Here is an 18,781-nt window from a genome sequence, read left to right as displayed (position 1 = left end):
GTACCTGATATCTGAGCAGGGACCCCCCCACACCTGTACCTGTGATATCTGAGCAGGGACCCCCCACCTGAACCTGTGATATCTGAGCAGGGACCCCCCACCTGTACCTGTGATATCTGAGCAGGGACCCCCCACCTGTATTTGATATCTGAGCAGGGACCCCCCCACCTGTACTTGTAATATCTGAGCAGGGACCCCCCACCTGTACCTGTGATATCTGAGCAGGGACCCCCCCACCTGTACTTGTAATATCTGAGCAGGGACCCCCCACCTGTACCTGTGATATCTGAGCAGGGACCCCCCACCTGTACCTGTGATATCTGAGGAGGGACCCCCCCACCTGTACCTGTGATATCTGAGCAGGGACCAGCCACCTGTACCTGTGATATCTGAGCAGAGACCCCCCTCACCTGTACCTGTGATATCTGAGCAGGGACCCCCCACCTGTACCTGTGATATCTGAGCAGGGACCCCCCCCCACCTGTACCTGTGATATCTGAGCAGAGACCCCCCCCCACCTGTACCTGTGATATCTGAGCAGAGACCCCCCCCACCTGTACCTGTGATATCTGAGCAGGGACCCCCCACCTGTACCTGTGATATCTGAGCAGGGACCCCCCACCTGTACCTGTGATATCTGAGCAGGGACCCCCCCCACCTGTACTTGTGATATCTGAGCAGAGACCCCCCCCACCTGTACCTGTAATATCTGAACAGGGACCCCTCACCTGTACCTGTGATATCTGAGCAGGGACCCCCCACCTGTACCTGTGATATCTGAGCAGGGACCCCCCCACCTGTACCTGTGATATCTGAGCAGGGACCCCTCACCTCTACCTGTGATATCTGAGCAGGGACCCCTCCACCTGTACCTGTGATATCTGAGCAGGGACCCCCCCCCACCTGTACCTGTGATATCTGATCAGGGACCCCCCCACACCTGTACCTGTGATATCTGAGCAGGGACCCCTCACCTGTACCTGTGATATCTGAGCAGGGACCCCCCCCACCTTTACCTGTGATATCTGAGCAGGGACCCCCCACCTGTACCTGTGATATCTGAGCAGGGACCCCCCCCACCTGTACCTGTGATATCTGAGCAGGGACCCCTCACCTGTACCTGTGATATCTGAGCAGAGACCCCCCCCCACCTGTACCTGTGATATCTGAGCAGGGACCCCCCCCACCTGTACCTGTGATATATGAGCAGGGACCCCTCACCTCTACCTGTGATATCTGAGCAGGGACCCCCCCCCCCCCCACCTGTACCTGTGATATCTGAGCAGGGACCCCCCCACACCTGTACCTGTGATATCTGAGCAGGGACCCCCCACCTGTACCTGTGATATCTGAGCAGGGACCCCCCACCTGTACCTGTGATATCTGAGCAGGGACCCCCCACCTGTACCTGTGATATCTGAGCAGGGACCCCCCACCTGTACCTGATATCTGAGCAGAGACCCCCCACCTGTACCTGTGATATCTGAGCAGGGACCCCCCCACCTGTACCTGTGATATCTGAGCAGTGACCCCTCACCTGTACCTGTGATATCTGAGCAGGGACCCCCCACCTGTACCTGTGATATCTGAGCAGGGATCCCCCACCTGTACCTGTGATATCTGAGCAGGGACCCCTCACCTGTACCTGTGATATCTGAGCAGGGACCCCCCACTTGTACCTGTGATATCTGAGCAGGGACCCCCCACCTGTACCTGTGATATCTGAGCAGGGACCCCCCACCTGTACCTGTGATATCTGAGCAGGGACCCCCCCTCACCTGTACATGTGATATCTGAGCAGGGACCCCCCCTCACCTGTACCTGTGATATCTGAGCAGGGACCCCCCTCACCTGTACCTGTGATATCTGAGCAGGGACCCCCCCCCACCTGTACCTGTGATATCTGAGCTGGGACCCCTCACCTGTACCTGTGATATCTGAGCAGGGACCCCCCACCTGTACCTGTGATATCTGAGCAGGGACCCCCCCACCTGTACCTGTGATATCTGAGCAGGGACCCCCCCCACCTGAACCTGTGATATCTGAGCAGGGACCCCCCACCTGTACCTGTGATATCTGAGCAGGGACCCCCCCCCCACCTGTACCTGTGATATCTGAGCAGGGACCCCCCACCTGTACCTGTGATATCTGAGCAGGGACCCCCCACCTGTACCTGTAATATCTGAGCAGTGACCCTGCACCTGTACCTGTGATATCTGAGCAGGGACACCCCCACCTGTACCTGTAATATCTGAGCAGAAACCCCTCCCTTGTATCTGTATTTGTAATATCTGAGCAGAGACCCCCCCCACCTGTACCTGTGATATCTGAGCAGGGACCCCCCACCTGTACCTGTGATATCTGAGCAGGGACCCCCCACCTGTACCTGTGATATCTGAGCAGGGACCCCCCACCTGTACCTGTGATATCTGAGCAGGGACCCACCACCTGTACCTGATATCTGAGCAGGGACCCCTCACCTCTACCTGTGATATCTGAGCAGGGACCCACCACCTGTACCTGTGATATCTGAGCAGGGACCCCCCCACCTGTACCTGTGATATCTGAGCAGAGACCCCCCACCTGTACCTGATATCTGAGCAGGGACCCCCCCCCACCTGTACCTGTGATATCTGAGCAGGGACCCCCCCCCCCCCACCTGAACCTGTGATATCTGAGCAGAGACCCCCCACCTGTACCTGTGATATCTGAGCAGGGACCCCCCACCTGTACCTGATATCTGAGCAGAGACCCCCCCCACCTGTACCTGATATCTGAGCAGAGACCCCCCCACACCTGTACCTGATATCTGAGCAGGGACCCCCCACCTGTACCTGTGATATCTGAGCAGGGACCCCCCCACCTGTACCTGTGATATCTGAGCAGGGACCCCCCCAACCTGTACCTGTGATATCTGAGCAGGGACCCCCCCATCTGTACCTGTGATATCTGAGCAGGGACCCCCCCACTTGTACCTGTGATATCGGAGCAGGGACCCCCCCACCTGTACCTGTGATATCTGAGCAGGGACCCCCCACCTGTACTTGTGATATCTGAGCAGGGACCCCCCCAGCTGTACCTGTGATATCTTAGCAGGGACCCCCCCACCTGTACTTGTGATATCTGAGCAGGGACCCCCCCACCTGTACTTGTGATATCTGAGCAGGGACCCCCCACCTGTACCTGTGATATCTGAGCAGGGACCCCCCACCTGTACTTGTGATATCTGAGCAGGGACCCCCCACCTGTACTTGTGATATCTTCAAAAGTGGGGACAAAAACACTGTCTCAAACTACAGGCCAATCTCCCTTCTCCCAATCCTATCCAAAGTCATGGAAAAATGTGTCCACTCCCAATTAAGCGATTACTATACCAAGACAAATTTCCCTAGCCAATTCCAATCTGGCTTTCGCCCCAAACACTCCACCGTAACTACCCTGCTAAAAGTTTGCAATGAGATCCAGTGTGGAATGGAACGGGGACAACTCACTGGTGCAGTATTCCTAGATTTTGCAAAGGCTTTTGACACAGTTGATCATGTTATCCTGCTTAACAAACTCCAGAGCTCTGGAATAGGGAAGCATGCTTTAAACTGGTTTCAGTCCTACCTATCAGGAAGATCCCAACATGTGTCCATCTCAGGCTCTAACTCCAACCCCCTGGATATCACCTGTGGTGTCCCGCAAGGCTCTGTTCTGGGGCCCCTACTCTTCTCAGTGTTCATCAATTATCTTCCCCACAGCTTGTCAGGAAGCCTCAATACACATGTATGCAGATGACACAATCCTATATGCACACAGCCATAGCCTCTCTGACCTTCAACACATACTTCAGTCTGACTCTTTCAGACTCGAAAACTGGATTTCCCAAAACAAACTGTTTTTAAACACTGACAAGACTGTAACAATGGTATTTGGGACCAAGACTAAATTTGTAAAGCTTTCAGTGACTGAGCTCCTGATTAGAACCAACACTAACACCACTCTAACCCCTGGATATAGAGAGAGAAAGGGGGAGCACAGGTTGAAGAATGTGGGGTATCTAGAGTATCTGAATAGATATTTATGGGTGTGTTTGAAAAATATATAATCAATCACTTACACGGCCTTGTGTAAATGCTCTCACAGCAAGGTTTACTTGTCTTGATGTTCCCTTGGTCGTTTGCCTTCTTCTTTTCAGGACTTGGTTTTCTTTCTGGATGTCTTTAGCAGTCCTCGGCTTACTTTGAGGATGTCTCCCTCGGAGTCAACAGATTAAAAACAGTGGTTTAGAGGGGAATACAGACAGTATTTAATAAAGTCCAAAAAAAAAAAAAAAAAGAATATTTATATAAAGGCAGTAAATACTGCCGGTACTCACACGGGCTAGTGTGAGTACAATCCTAGGGGAAGGTATCTTTTTATCCGAAGTTTGTCTTTACACGTAGTGGTCTATAGGTATACTGAGGGTCAGGTGTGTAATGATATATACAAGTCAAATGATACTCACACGGCCTTGTGTGAGTAAATGCACATCAAGGTGCCTGAGGAAGACCAAAAGTCGAAACGCGTTGCTCTGACCACTAGGCAATCTTGACCCAGCACAGCCACCGTCTAGGAGTGGATCTGAGAGGAGGCAGCACTACATCCGGACGCGGAGCAAGTTAGCTGCGCTCCACGAGACCCACAAGCAATTTCTTTCAGACGGCTGGCTTTTTCTTTTAATGCATTTTTCTAATTGTTTTTATACATGTTTTGTTTTTAGAGCTTTCTTTAATAAATTTTGTTGTAGCCCACGAAAATCGTGACAGTGTTCAATTTTGCATCTACACCAGGAAGGGGTTATCTACCTACACTGGCACTAGGAGATTAATACTGTCAGTATTATAAAGAAGTCAAAGATACCCTGATGTGCATTTACTCACACAAGGCCGTGTGAGTATCATTTTTATTTTTATTTTTATAGATCTATACTTATCAGACCGCCATTACCCTTACAGGGCACCAGATTTAAAGACACCAAAAAAAAAGAAAAAAAGATACCTTCCCCTAAGATTGCACTCACACTTGCCCGTGTGAGTGCCTGCAGCATTTTGCTGCTTTTACATATCTGCTCGGGCTTTTCTAGTGGGTTATCACAGAATTGTGTTGTTAATTCCCCACTAACAATTGTTTTTCAATTTGTTCACACCGAGGGGGATTATCACACTAGAAATCGAAGACCACCAAGGAAAAACAGGAAGAAGATCAAGAACCGAACAAGAAGAAAACGGGGACTATCAAGATAAAGATACCTTGATGTGCATTTACTCACACAAGGCCGTGTGAGTATCATTTGACTTGTATATATCATTACACACCTGACCCTCAGTATACCTATAGACCACTACGTGTAAAGACAAACTTCGGATAAAAAGATACCTTCCCCTAGGATTGTACTCACACTAGCCCGTGTGAGTACCGGCAGTATTTACTGCCTTTATATAAATATTCTTTTTTTTTTTTTTGGACTTTATTAAATACTGTCTGTATTCCCCTCTAAACCACTGTTTTTAATCTGTTGACTCCGAGGGAGACATCCTCAAAGTAAGCCGAGGACTGCTAAAGACATCCAGAAAGAAAACCAAGTCCTGAAAAGAAGAAGGCAAACGACCAAGGGAACATCAAGACAAGTAAACCTTGCTGTGAGAGCATTTACACAAGGCCGTGTAAGTGATTGATTATATATTTTTCAAACACACCCATAAATATCTATTCAGATACTCTAGATACCCCACATTCTTCAACCTGTGCTCCCCCTTTCTCTCTCTATATCCCTGTACTAATAAGGATCCTGGATAAGGACCCTATTGGGGTCTGAGCCATAGGACAAGAAGACGAACCAGAGGGGAACTTTATTTATAAGGTTGTAAATTTCATTGTTACATTGCCCCTGTTCTTAAGAACTTAATCAGGGAGCGCCCGGGCTTTTCTTTGTTTCATAACCACCCTAACACCTGTCACTAGTTTTAAATACCTGGGCATATGGCTTGACTCCCACTTAACATTCGGGATGCACATTGATACCCTGACAACCAAGACCTATGCCAAACTAGGGGTACTTTACAGGAACAAATCCTCCCTAAGTCTCCTGGTCAGAAAGCGTATCGCACAGCAGATGCTAATGCCAATTATTGACTATGGAGACATAGTATATGGCTCGGGTCCTCAAACCCACCTTAGCAAACTTGACACCCTCTACAATTCAATTTGTCGTTTTGTTCTCCAATGCAACTGTAACGGGTATTCCCTGTGAATACTGACGCTACTACCGTGCTGTGTAAACTGTGTGGCTCTCAGGAACCTAAGTCTCCGCTGCGGAGCCTGGGGAACATGCATATATTACGATCTCGTGGTGCAACGCCTCCACCTGGGAGGGATCCCAACGGAGTGGGAGAAGGCCCTCACAGGAAACAATCCCATTGAGCAAACAGTGGCAGAACAGAACTGGCTTTACTGCATATACAATGGTTAACAACAATCAACAGGTGTCCCTCCCTTGAGGGGACACTGAATACTGCGTCTGGCAAAACGCTCCCCCTTACACCGGGTGATCCCACCCCGTGTCCCTAACCGCACATAATCTGTCCGCACCCTTTGAGGGAGAAAACATATGTGACTGCGCAGTCACTAGTCCCGTAACAATAATAAGCAATATCGTTGGTGCACTTGCTGAACGGAGTTACCTGCCGAGCACTCCAGTGCTCGGGCCTGCAACGGAACTTCACAAAGGATCCGCGGACGGAAGAACACCGAAACCAACATCCGGGGTGATCCCACCCGGGAGGCCTCTGCAAGGCAGCGGAGGTATAGGCCCAAACCTCTGGATGGACGCGCAGCGTCGGCTGTGTCTCTTATGGACTCTGTATAGTAAGGGGCAATGTCCCTGACTGGGGCCGGTCCCTACAATACTCAGCTGTAGTGACTTAGGGCTATCTGGGGCCTAAGGGGCTGCAGGCCTAGTGCAGAGAGTCACTGACTCCTGCACCCTACCTCCTTCCCTTAGCTGCTCCTGGCGCCGACTAACTAACGTGCTCAGAGCCCGCGAAATGTATCAATCCCTCTGTGCAGGGAGATACTCCAGCCCTATTGGCTCCCTGGCGTCACGTGGGGTGCGCAGAGGCTCATGGGACTTGTAGTCCCTTCCTAGAGCCTCCCTGGAAGGCTAGGGTTCGCGTACACTCCTTTTTTGCGCATGCGCAACTCTGCCGAGCAATGATGGCGGCGCCCTGCACTTCAAGCCGCCGTGACCTTAACAACACGACAGCGGCCTTAGCAACGGCCCGCACGCGTTCCCGGCAACCGGCTGTATTCCTGTGATGGCGCGCTGCTCGCTACCATGCCTCTACACCTCTCTGCGAACGGCAGTAAGTACAAGGGGGGGAACCTGGCTACACAACTACAACACACATCACTGCGAAATGCTCAAAGAACTAGATTGGTCATCACTAGAGTCTAGGCGCAAAGTTCACCTTTCCTGTCTCACCCTCAAATACTTTCTGGGCAAGCTACCCAGCTACCTGAACATGCTCCTCACCCCTACCACATGCAGCACCTATCACCTGAGATCAGACTCCAAAAGACTGTTCATGGTCCCAAGACTCAACAAAGTATCCGGACGTTCCTCCTTCTCTTACCGTGCACCCCAAAACTGGAACAACCTACCAGAGACTCTCACATCCACCACCAGTCTAAGTTCTTTCAAATCTAACACATTTTAATCTGGTCTGTAACTGTCTCATACGTCCATAATATATATTATCTGTAACTGTGCACGCAATGTCTTGTATATAATGTATACCCTGCTCATTATGTAACTGTATTTGTAACCATGTATTATTTGTCTTAACTCTGTGCCCAGGACATACTTGAAAACGAGAGGTAACTCTCAATGTATTACTTCCTGGTAACACGTTTTATAAATAAATAAATAATATCTGAGCAGGGACCCCCAACCTGTACCTGCGCCTCTAATATCGGAGCAGACGCTGAATATTTGGAGTTTTAGGCGGTCTCCTCTTGTGTACTGTTAGGTTTGGGTATGAGTGCCAGGTCACTTACCTGCTGTCCGAGTCCTCCTCTGGGTACTTATCCACCACACTGATGATGTCCAGGCAGACTAATCCAATGCAGAGAATGTGCTTCTCCCCCATGGCTCTCCTCCTCTTCCCACCCTGCGGGATACAGAGAGAATTCTGGACAGTGTCCTAATCTCTCACTGTGGCGCTGACTTTGCAAACACTAGACCTGCTGGAAAGTGAACCTTGTACTGTGATCATGTTGTGTTAGCAAACTTTAACCTTTCACCTGTTTAACACGTTCAGCCCTCCTATGTCTGTCTGCAGGCTCTCCCCTCCCTGTGTCTGTCTGCAGACTCTCCCCTCCCTGTGTCTGTCTGTCTGCAGGCTCTCCCCTCCCTGTGTCTGTCTGTCTGCAGGCTCTCCCCTCCCTGTGTCTGTCTGTCTGCAGGCTCTCCAGGCTCTCCCCTCCCTGTGTCTGTGCTGCAGGCTCTCCCCTCCCTGATGGGTCTGGCTGTCTGCAGGACTCCCCATCCCGGTCGGTCTGTCTGCAGCGTCCCTCCAGGTCAGTCTGTCTGCAGCCTCCCCTCCCTGTGTCTGTCCTGCAGGCTCTCCCCTCCTGTGTCTGTCTGTCTGCAGACTCTCCCCTCCCTGTGTCTGTCTGTCTGCAGGCTCTCCCCTCCCTGTGTCTGTCTGTCTGCAGGCTCTACCCTCCCTGTGTCTGTCTGTCTGCAGGCTCTCCCCTCCCTGTGTCTGTCTGTCTGCAGGCTCTCCCCTCCCTGTGTCTGTCTGGTCTGCAGACTCTCCCCTCCCTGTGTCTGTCTGTCTGCAGGCTCTCCCCTCCCTGTGTGTGTCTGTCCTGCAGACTCTCCCCATCCCTGTGTCTGTCTGTTCTGCAGAGCTCTCCCCTCCCTGTGTCTGTCTGTCTGCAGGCTCTCCACTCCCTGTGTCTGTCTGTCTGCAGGCTCTCCCCTCCAGGTGTGGTCTGTCTGCAGACTCTCCCCTCCCTGTGTCTGTCTGTCTGCAGACTCTCCCCTCCCTGTGTCTGTCTGTCTGCAGGCTCTCCCCCTCCCTGTGTCTGTCTTGCAGACTCTCCCCCTCCTGCGTCTGTCTGTCTGCAGCTCTCCCCTCCCTGTGTCTGTCTGTCTGCAGGCTCTCCCCTCCCTGTGTTTGTCTGCAGGCTCTCCCCTCCCAGTGGTCTGTCTGCAGGACTCTCCCCTCCCTGTGTCTGTCTGTCTGCAGGCTCTCCCCTCCCTGTGTCTGTCTGTCTGCAGACTCTCCCCTCCCTGTGTCTGTCTGTCTGCAGACTCTCCCCCTCCCTGTGTCTGTCTGCAGGCTCTCCCCTCCCTTTGTATGTCTGTCTGTCTGTGTCTGTCTGTCTGCAGGCTCTCCCCTCCTGTGTCTGTCTGCAGGCTCTCCCCTCCCTGTGTCTGTCTGTCTGCAGGCTCTCCCCTCCCTTTGTATGTCTGTCTGTCTGTGTCTGTCTGCAGGCTCTCCCCTCCCTGTGTCTGTGTGCAGGCTCTCCCCTCCCTGTGTCTGTCTGTCTGCAAACTCTCCCCTCCCTGTGTCTGTCTGTCTGCCGGCTCTCCCCTCCCTGTGTCTGTCTGTCTGCAGGCTCTCCCCTCCCTGTGTCTGTCTGTCTGCAGGCTCTCCCCTCCCTGTGTCTGTCTGCAGGCTCTCCCCTCCCTTTGTATGTCTGTCTGTCTGTGTCTGTCTGCAGGCTCTCCCCTCCCTGTGTCTGTCTGCAGGCTCTCCCCTCCCTGTGTCTGTCTGTCTGCAGGCTCTCCCCTCCCTGTGTCTGTCTGTCTGCAGGCTCTCCCCTCCCTGTGTCGTCTGCAGGCTCTCCCCTCCCTTTGTATGTCTGTCTGTCTGTGTCTGTCTGCAGGCTCTCCCCTCCCTGTGTCTGTCTGCAGGCTCTCCCCTCCCTGTGTCTGTCTGTCTGCAAACTCTCCCCTCCCTGTGTCTGTCTGTCTGCAGGCTCTCCCCTCCCTGTGTCTGTCTGTCTGCAGGCTCTCCCCTCCCTGTGTCTGTCTGTCTGCAGGCTCTCCCCTCCCTTTGTATGTCTGTCTGTCTGTCTGCAGGCTCTCCCCTCCCTGTGTCAGTCTGTCTGCAGGCTCTCCCCTCCCTGTGTCTGTCTGCAGGCTCTCCCCTCCCTGTGTCTTTCTGTCTGCAGGCTCTCCCCTCCCTGTGTCTGTCTGTCTGCAGGCTCTCCCCTCCCTGTGTCTGTCTGTCTGCAGGCTCTCCCCTCCCTGTGTCTGTCTGTCTGCAGGCTCTCCCCTCCCTGTGTCTGTCTGTCTGCAGGCTCTCCCCTCCCTGTGTCTGTCTGTCTGCAGGCTCTCCCCTCCCTGTGTCTGTCTGTCTGCAGGCTCTCCCCTCCCTGTGTCTATCTGTCTGCAGGCTCTCCCCTCCCTGTGTCTGTCTGCAGACTCTCCCCTCCCTGTGTGTCTGTCTGCAGGCTCTCCCCTCCCTGTGTCTGTCTGTCTGCAGGCTCTCCCCTCCCTGTGTCTGTCTGTCTGCAGACTCTCCCCTCCCTGTGTCTGTCTGTCTGCAGACTCTCCCCTCCCTGTGTCTGTCTGTCTGCAGGCTCTCCCCTCCCTGTGTCTGTCTGTCTGCAGGCTCTCCCCTCCCTGTGTGTCTGTCTGTCTGCAGGCTCTCCCCTCCCTGTGTCTGTCTGTCTGCAGACTCTCCCCTCCCTGTGTCTGTCTGCAGGCTCTCCCCTCCCTGTGTCTGTCTGTCTGCAGGCTCTCCCCTCCCTGTGTGTCTGTCTGTCTGTCTGCAGGCTCTCCCCTCCCTGTGTCTGTCTGTCTGTCTGCAGGCTCTCCCCTCCCTGTGTCTGTCTGTCTGCAGGCTCTTCCCCTCCCTGTGTCTGTCTGCAGACTCTCCCCTCCCTGTGTGTCTGTCTGCAGGCTCTCCCCTCCCTGTGTCTGTCTGCAGGCTCTCCCCCTCCCTTTGGTTGTCTGTCTGTCTGTCTGTGTCTGTCTGCAGGCTCTCCCCTCCTGTGTCTGTCTGCAGGCTCTCCCCTCCCTGTGTCTGTCTGTCTGCAGGCTCTCCCCCTCCCTGTCTCATCTGCAGGCTCTCCCCTCCCTTTGTATGTCTGTCTGTCTGTGTCTGTCTGCAGGCTCTCCCCTCCCTGTGTCTGTCTGTCTGCAAACTCTCCCCTCCCTGTGTCTGTCTGTCTGCAGGCTCTCCCCTCCTGTGTCTGTCTGTCTGCAGGCTCTCCCCTCCCTGTGTCTGTCTGTCTGCAGGCTCTCCCCTCCCTTTGTATGTCTGTCTGTCTGTTTGTCTGTCTGCAGGCTCTCCCCTCCCTGTGTCAGTCTGTCTGCAGGCTCTCCCCCTCCCTGTGTCTGTCTGAAGGCTCTCCCCTACCTGTGTCTTTCTGTCTGCAGGCTCTCACCTCTCCTGTGTCTGTCTGTCTGCAGGCTCTCCCCTCCCTGTGTCTGTCTGTCTGCAGGATCTCCCCTCCCTGTGTCTGTCTGTCTGCAGGCTCTCCCCCTCCCGTGTGTCTGTCTGTCTGCAGGCTCTCCCCTCCTGTGTCTGTCTGTCTGCAGGCTCTCCCCTCCCTGTGTCTGTCTGTCTGTAGGCTCTCCCCTCCCTGTGTCTGTCTGTCTGTAGGCTCTCCCCTCCCTTTGTGTGTCTGCAGGCTCTCCCCTCCCTGTGTCTGTCTGCAGGCTCTCCCCTCCCTGTGTCTGTCAGTCTGCAGGCTCTCCCCTCCCTGTGTCTGTCTGTCTGCAGGCTCTCCCCTCCTTGTGTGTCTGTCTGCAGACTCTCCCCTCCCTGTGTGTGTCTGTCTGTCTGCAGGCTCTCCCCTCCCTGTGTGTGTCTGTCTGTCTGCAGGCTCTCCCCTCCCTGTGTCTGTCTGTCTGCAGGCTCTCCCTCCCTGTGTCTGTCTGTCTGTCTGCAGGCTTTCCCCTCCCTGTGTCTGTCTGTCGGTATGTGTGTCTGTCTGTCTGCAGGCTCTCCCCCTCCCTGTGTGTCTGTCTGTCTGTCTGCAGGCTCTCCCTCCCTGTGTCTGTCTGTCTGCAGGCTCTCCCCTCCCTGTGTCTGTCTGTCTGCAGGCTCTCCCCTCCCTGTGTGTCTGTCTGTCTGTCTGCAGACTCTCCCCCTCCCTGTGTCTGTCTGTCTGTCTGCAGACTCTCCCCTCCCTGTGTCTGTCTGCAGACTCTCCCCTCCCTGTGTCTGTCTGTCTGCAGGCTCTCCCCTCCCTGTGTCTGTCTGTCTGCAGGCTCTCCCCTCCCTGTGTCTGTCTGTCTGTCTGCAGGCTCTCCCCTCCCTGTGTCTGTCTGTCTGCAGGCTCTCCCCTCCCTGTGTCTGTCTGTCTGCAGGCTCTCCCCTCCCTGTGTCTGTCTGTCTGCAGACTCTCCCCTCCCTGTGTCTGTCTGCAGGCTCTCCCCTCCGCTGTTTTGGTTCTCTTCTATATTATTAAAGTTCGGGATAAGAGCTGTGACTTTCTCACAATACCTGAGATTATCTCATTTCTAATCCTTCAAACTGCAAATTGGAACCAGGAAGTGATCTAATGGAACAGTCAGTGTTACAGTCACCTCCAACCCGGAAGTGATCAGGGAAAGCGTCCAGAGAGACAGCGTCATAGCAACCATTAGTATTTCAGTCACCTCCAACCCGGAAGTGATCAGGGAAAGCGTCCAGAGAGACAGCGTCATAGCAACCAGTCAGTGTTACAGTCACCTCCAACCCGGAAGTGATCAGGGAAAGCGTCCAGAGAGACAGCGTCATAGCAACCAGTCCAGTGTTACAGTCACCTCCAACCCGGAAGTGATCAGGGAAAGCGTCCAGAGAGACAGCGTCATAGCAACCAGTCAGTGTTACAGTCACCTCCAACCGGAAGTGATCAGAGAAAGCGTCCAGAGAGACAGCGTCATAGCAACCAGTCAGTGTTACAGTCACCTCCAACCCGGAAGTGATCAGAGAAAGCGTCCAGAGAGACAGCGTCATAGCAACCAGTCAGTGTTAGTCACCTCCAACCCGGAAGTGATCAGAGAAAGCGTCTAGAGACAGCGTCATAGCAACCAGAGAACGCTCTGAGATCTCACCGTGTGTTATACATATAACTCTATCGCCACCTAGAGCTCACAGACCATACTGCACTGTAATTAAATCTCACTGCAGAGAACAAACTATAAATGTAACCAAATAAAGTGACAAAATCACCGGACATGAAATGTCACTGGGAATTATTCAGGAGATGTAACAGTGTGCGTGTAACAGTGTGCGTGTAACAATGTGTATATAACAATGTGTATATAACAATGTGCGTGTAACAGTGTGCGTGTAACAGTGTGCGTGTAACAGTGTGCGTGTACCAGTGTGCGTGTAACAATGTGTATATAACAATGTGTATATAACAATGTGCGTGTAACAGTGTGCGTGTAACAGTGTGCGTGTACCAGTGTGCGTGTAACAATGTGTATATAACAATGTGTATATAACAATGTGCGTGTAACAGTGTGCGTGTAACAGTGTGCGTGTAACAGTGTGCGTGTAACAGTGTGCGTGTAACAATGTGTATATAACAATGTGTGTGTAACAGTGTGCGTGTAACAGTGTGCGTGTAACAGTGTGCGTGTACCAGTGTGCGTGTAACAGTGTGCGTGTACCAGTGTCCGTGTAACAATGTGCGTGTAACAGTGTGCACAACTCCTATATTAAAATAAAAATATGTAACACAGTATGGTGCCTAACATAATACTACCTAACACTACAAAAATAAAAATAAATGAATAAGTAAATAACAAAGTGGAGAAGTCATACACCCTATTCTCCAACACAAGGGAGCGGACCTCAAATGAGAAATATAGAAGTTTTAGAAATAAGTATCTCCCGTCCATACTGGACTCATAAGCTACCTCATGTGACCCAAAGGAAAAGGATCCCCAATAAAGAACGATTTACTTATAAATTGGTTTAAATCAATGTGGACTGCCCCAGAAAGTAGTAGGGGGGATATGAGATATCACAAACGATATTTTAAATGTGGCCAGGTCCACCTTGGCTCCCGTTGGTCCCTTTACCCCCTGCGTTGCTGGGGGTGGAGGTGCACGGGGGTGGAGGTGCGCGGGTGCGGGGTGGGTTGTGGAAGCTAGGAGAGGCGATCGGATCTCTGTAGGCTCCCGGCGGCACCCGATAAAGGGCGCCACCATATTAGACTGTGCCGCGTATGCGCAGTGACACCAGGACATACGGAACAATGTTCTGATCAGGGTGAGCCCATGCAAGCAGGCGTCCTGCACCCAGGGAAGGTAGATCTCATTCCCCAGACCCCAGTAAATGTGTATATTTTTGTATTTTGTATTTCCGAGGTCTTCTGCAAAGAAACCTAATTTTATTTCACTGCCTTGTTTTGCCTATTGACTCATCCCTTACATATAAATGGTGTTAAGCGTCCTGGCCTACCGTGACAGGTATATATTAGCCCGCAGCTCTAGATCCAAGCTAGTAATCACAGTATTAAAATGTCCATAACCCCCTGAATGGGTAACAGGTAGTGTACTCACGGAGACGCACTGCAGTGCTTCGGCTCTGCTGGTCTTGCGACCCTGGCGTGCTTCCCGCTGGTAAGCCGTATCAAAGAGGACAAAAGATGATCCGGAGAGCACTGCAAATTGAGAGAACTAGAGGCAGGATCGTAAAAGATAAAATCAAATTTATTGAGGCATATTATCCAAAGAAAAGTACAAAGGCACCTCTGACACGTTTCCCGCCTCACTGGCGCTTTATCAAAGAGTGGTGCATGCAGGTTAAAACAGCTTTACATACAGGCATTTCCAGCTTAGCCAGCAGTAATCAGCGTCCCAGCTGAGAACCGGCTGATACCAAAACCACAGAGACCAACCAATAAGTTGATAACTGCTACCCCAGTCAGTAACCCCCCCCCCCCTGCATATATGCCACAACATAAGTGAATTCAAATAAAAAATCAATTAATCATTAACCCCAAACCATAAAAAATGGCAAATATAAATGACTAAATTATATACATGGAGATATGTGCAATAGCTAGAAAGAAGCAGGAGATTGGAGTAAGGGTATATTCAGCCCATAACCTATCATTACATTAATGGTTAGCAGAATACAGGACATACGTATCATTATTGAACCTATAGGATACAAGAGACTATCGATACATTTCTATTTGTATTAAAAGTACTAGCTGAGAGACCCGGCGTTGCCCGGGATGTAAATGCGTAATAGGTAGTATTATTTATAAATCGTGGAACAATAGGTGACTGTTTGTTGTAAAGGTTGGATAATAATATTGAAAAGAAAGATGGAAGAAAATGTAATACGATGATGGGCCATGGGCGCCCGGGGTTTGAGTGGGGGGGGTGTGGGTGGGTCAGTCAGTGTGGGGGGGGTGTGGGGGGGTCAGTCAGTGTGTGTGGGGGTGGGTCAGTCAGTGTGTGGGGGGGTGTGGGTGGGTCAGTCAGTGTGTAGGGGGGTGTGGGTGGATCAGTCAGTGTGTGGGGGTGTGTGGGGTGGGTCAGTCAGTGTGCTTTCAGTCAGTGTGTGGGGGGGTCAGTCAGTGTGCTGGGGGTGGGTGGGTCAATCAGTGTGCGGGGGGGTGTGGGTGGGTCAGTCAGTGTGCGGGGGGGTGTGGGGGGGTCAGTCAGTGTGCGGGGGGGTGTGGGTGGGTCAGTCAGTGTGCGGGGGGTGTGGGGGGGGTCAGTCAGTGTGTGTGGGGGTGGGTCAGTCAGTGTGTGGGGGTGTGTGGGTGGGTCAGTCAGTGTGTAGGGGGGTGTGGGTGGATCAGTCAGTGTGCGGGGGTGTGTGGGTGGGGTCAGTCAGTGTGCGGGGGGTGGGTGGGTCAGTCAGTGTGTGGGGGTGTGTGGGTGGGTCAGTCAGTGTGCTTTCAGTCAGTGTGTGGGGGGGTCAGTCAGTGTGCTGGGGGTGGGTGGGTCAATCAGTGTGCGGGGGGGTGTAGGTGGGTCAGTCAGTGTGCGGGGGGTGTGGGTGGGTCAGTCAGTGTGCGGGGGGTGTGGGTGGGTCAGTCAGTGTGTGTGGGGGTGGGTCAGTCAGTGTGCGGGGGGTGTGGGTGGGTCAGTCAGTGTGCGAGGGGGTGGGTCAGTCAGTGTGCGGGGGTGTGTGGGTGGGTCAGTCATTGTGCGGGGGTGTGTGGGGGGGTCAGTCAGTGTGCGGGGGGGGTCAGTCAGTGTGCGGGTTCAGTCAGTGTGCGGGTTTCAGTCAGTGTGCAAGGGGGGTGGGTGGGTCAGTGTGCGGGGGGGTGTGGGTGGGTCAGTAAGTGTGCGGGGGGGTGGGTCAGTCAGTGTGCGGGGGGGGGGTGGGTGGGTCAGTCAGTGTGCGGGGGGGGGGGGGGTGGGTCAGTCAGTGTGCGAAGGGGGTGGGTGGGTCAGTCAGTGTGCGGGTCAGTCAGTGTGCAGGGGGGGTGGGGGGTCAGTGTGCGGGGGGGGTCAGTCAGTGTGTGCTCAGTCAGTGTGCGCTCAGTCAGTGTGCGGTGGTGGTGGGTGGGTCAGTCAGTGTGCAGGGGGGGGGGGGTCAGTCAGTGTGCATTCAGTCAGTGTGCGGGGGGGGGGGTCAGTCAGTGTGTGGGGGTGTGTGGGTGGGTCAGTCAGTGTGAGTGGGGGTGTGGGGGGTCAGTGTGTGGTGGGGGTCAGTCAGTGTGTGCTCAGTCAGTGTGCGGGGGGGGGTGGGTGGGTCAGTCAGTGTGCGGGGGGGGGGGGGGGGTCAGTCAGTGTGTGTGTGGGGGTGTGTGGGTGGGTCAGTCAGTGTGAGTGGGGGTGTGGGTGGGTCAGTCAGTGTGTGGGTGGGTCAGTCAGTGTGTGGGTGGGTCAGTCAGTGTGTGGGGGGGGTGTGGGTGGGTCAGTCAGTGTGCGGGGGGGGGGTCAGTCAGTGTGTGTGTGGGGGTGTGTGGGTGGGTCAGTCAGTGGGGGTGTGGGTGGGTCAGTCAGTGTGTGGGTGGGTCAGTCAGTGTGTGGGTGGGTCAGTCAGTGTGTGGGGGGGTGTGGGTGGGTCAGTCAGTGTGCGGGGGGGTGGGTGGGTCAGTCAGTGTGCGGGGGGGTGTGAGTGGGTCAGTCAGTGTGCGGGGGGGTGTGGGTGGGTCAGTCAGTGTGAGTGGGGGTGTGGGTGGGTCAGTCAGTGTGTGGGGGTGTGTGGGGGGGTCAGTCAGTGTGCGGGTGGTAGGGGGGTCAGTCAGTGTGCGGGGGGGTGTGGGTGGGTCAGTCAGTGTGCTCAGTCAGTGTGTGGGGGGTGTGTGGTTGGGTCAGTCAGTGTGCGGGGGGGTGTGGGTGGGTCAGTCAGTGTGTGGGGGGGTGTGGGTGGGTCAGTCAGTGAGCGGGGGGATGTGGGGGGGACAGTCAGTGTGTGGGGGGTGTGGGTGGGTCAGTCAGTGTGTGGGGGGGTGTGGGTGGGTCAGTCAGTGTGTGTGGGGGTTGTGACAAACGGCTTACTCCGGGGCTCCGCCGTCTGTCCGGGACTGTTAGAACACGGTCTTTTAGGGTAGGTTAAATGATGAGACGTCACGTACTGTTCCTTTAAACAGGCTATGCCTGGTTTATTCAGTCCCAGGCACTGAGACTGCCACAGTTTAAACAGAAAACAAAGCCAAACAAAAAGCTGCTCGTCTGAGCGATAACTTAAACTTAGATGTCCCTGACTCAGAGTTGGAAGTGGCTTGTCCACTTCCACCAACAAAATAAGTACCTTTGCAGTCTTTAGACAAACTAACAGAATGAATGAAGCGATTTGGGAAAGAGGCTTTCTCACCCCTCTGCAGTTCAGCAGCCTTCCAGGCTCTTGGGCGGGGCCCAGAGGAAACAGGAAACAGGTCTTATATACCTGAACTCTAATCAGCATGACAGGTGACAGAAAACAGGCAGCAGACAAACTGTGGAATGGAGTGCCTGTACCACGAGGCTGCCCTGTTCAGCTTAGACAGGACAGAAACTGTTCAGTATCCTGGGAGCCCTGTATATGGAGTTTATTACCAACCCCTGGTTTCTGTCACATATCCTCCCCCCCAGCTCAGACCTCGAGGGGTGAGCGACCATGGATATTAGGGAGTGCATCCTTGACAACCCGTCGGCATTGCCATGTTTGTGCCCCGACCTGTGTTCCACAGAAAATTTAAAGGGCTGTAGGCTTAGGAACCACCTGGTCACCCTAGCGTTCTTCTCCCTATTTTGACACATCCAGGTAAGGGGTGCATGATCTGTGACCAATCGGAACTTTCTCCCCAACAGATAATACTTGAGTGTCTCTACAGCCCACTTTATTGCGAGACACTCTTTCTCGACTATGGAGTAATTTTTCTCCTGGGGATTTAGTTTCCTACTTAAATAAAGGATGGGGTGCTCCTCCCCTTGAGACTCCTGGGAGAGTACCGCCCCCAGCCCTACCTCAGATGCGTCGGTTTGGACTACGAACTCTTTGGAGAAGTCAGGTGTGACCAACACTGGTTGGGCACAGAGAGCTTCTTTCAGGCTTCTAAAGGCCTGTTCGGCTTCGGGGGACCACTTTACCATTAGCGGTCCTCTTGCTTTTGTGAGGTCGGTTAGTGGGGTTGCCTTAGTTGCAAAAGTGGGAATAAACCTCCTATAGTAGCCAATTAACCCCAAAAAGGTCCTTACTTGTTTTTTTGTGACTGGCCTTGGCCAATTTTGTATCGCCTCTACTTTGAGTGTTTGTGGTTTGAGTAACCCTCTACCAATAGAATACCCCAGATACTTGGCCTCCTCCAGACCAATAGTGCATTTAGCGGGGTTAGCAGTTAG

At 53.4% G+C, this 18,781-nt stretch overlaps 1 protein-coding gene across 10 annotated transcripts in view; it reads right to left on the bottom strand.

Annotated features, from left to right (window-relative positions):
• Positions 1-12,725, bottom strand: part of KHK (ketohexokinase) — a 61,795-nt gene extending 49,070 nt beyond the window's left edge. For 2 of the 10 annotated variants that reach the window (XM_075595146.1, XM_075595145.1), the window contains exons 1-2: positions 12,578-12,596; positions 8,080-8,192 (exon numbers count right to left, since the gene is read on the bottom strand). In XM_075595146.1, the coding sequence (XP_075451261.1) occupies positions 8,080-8,171 (92 nt within the window). In that variant the 5' untranslated portion in view covers positions 8,172-8,192; positions 12,578-12,596. Of the gene's footprint in view, positions 1-8,079; positions 8,193-12,494 lie in introns of all 10 variants that reach the window. The other 8 variants (XM_075595148.1, XM_075595139.1, XM_075595143.1 and 5 more) reach the window with 8 other exon arrangements.
• Positions 12,726-18,781: the final 6,056 nt, after the last annotated feature.

The sequence above is a fragment of the Ascaphus truei genome, chromosome 4, assembly GCF_040206685.1.
Source record: "Ascaphus truei isolate aAscTru1 chromosome 4, aAscTru1.hap1, whole genome shotgun sequence".
Classification (NCBI taxonomy): Eukaryota; Metazoa; Chordata; class Amphibia; order Anura; family Ascaphidae; genus Ascaphus; species Ascaphus truei.
The sequence above is the reverse complement of the archived record's forward strand: the minus strand, read 5'-3'. Positions and strand labels throughout refer to the sequence as shown.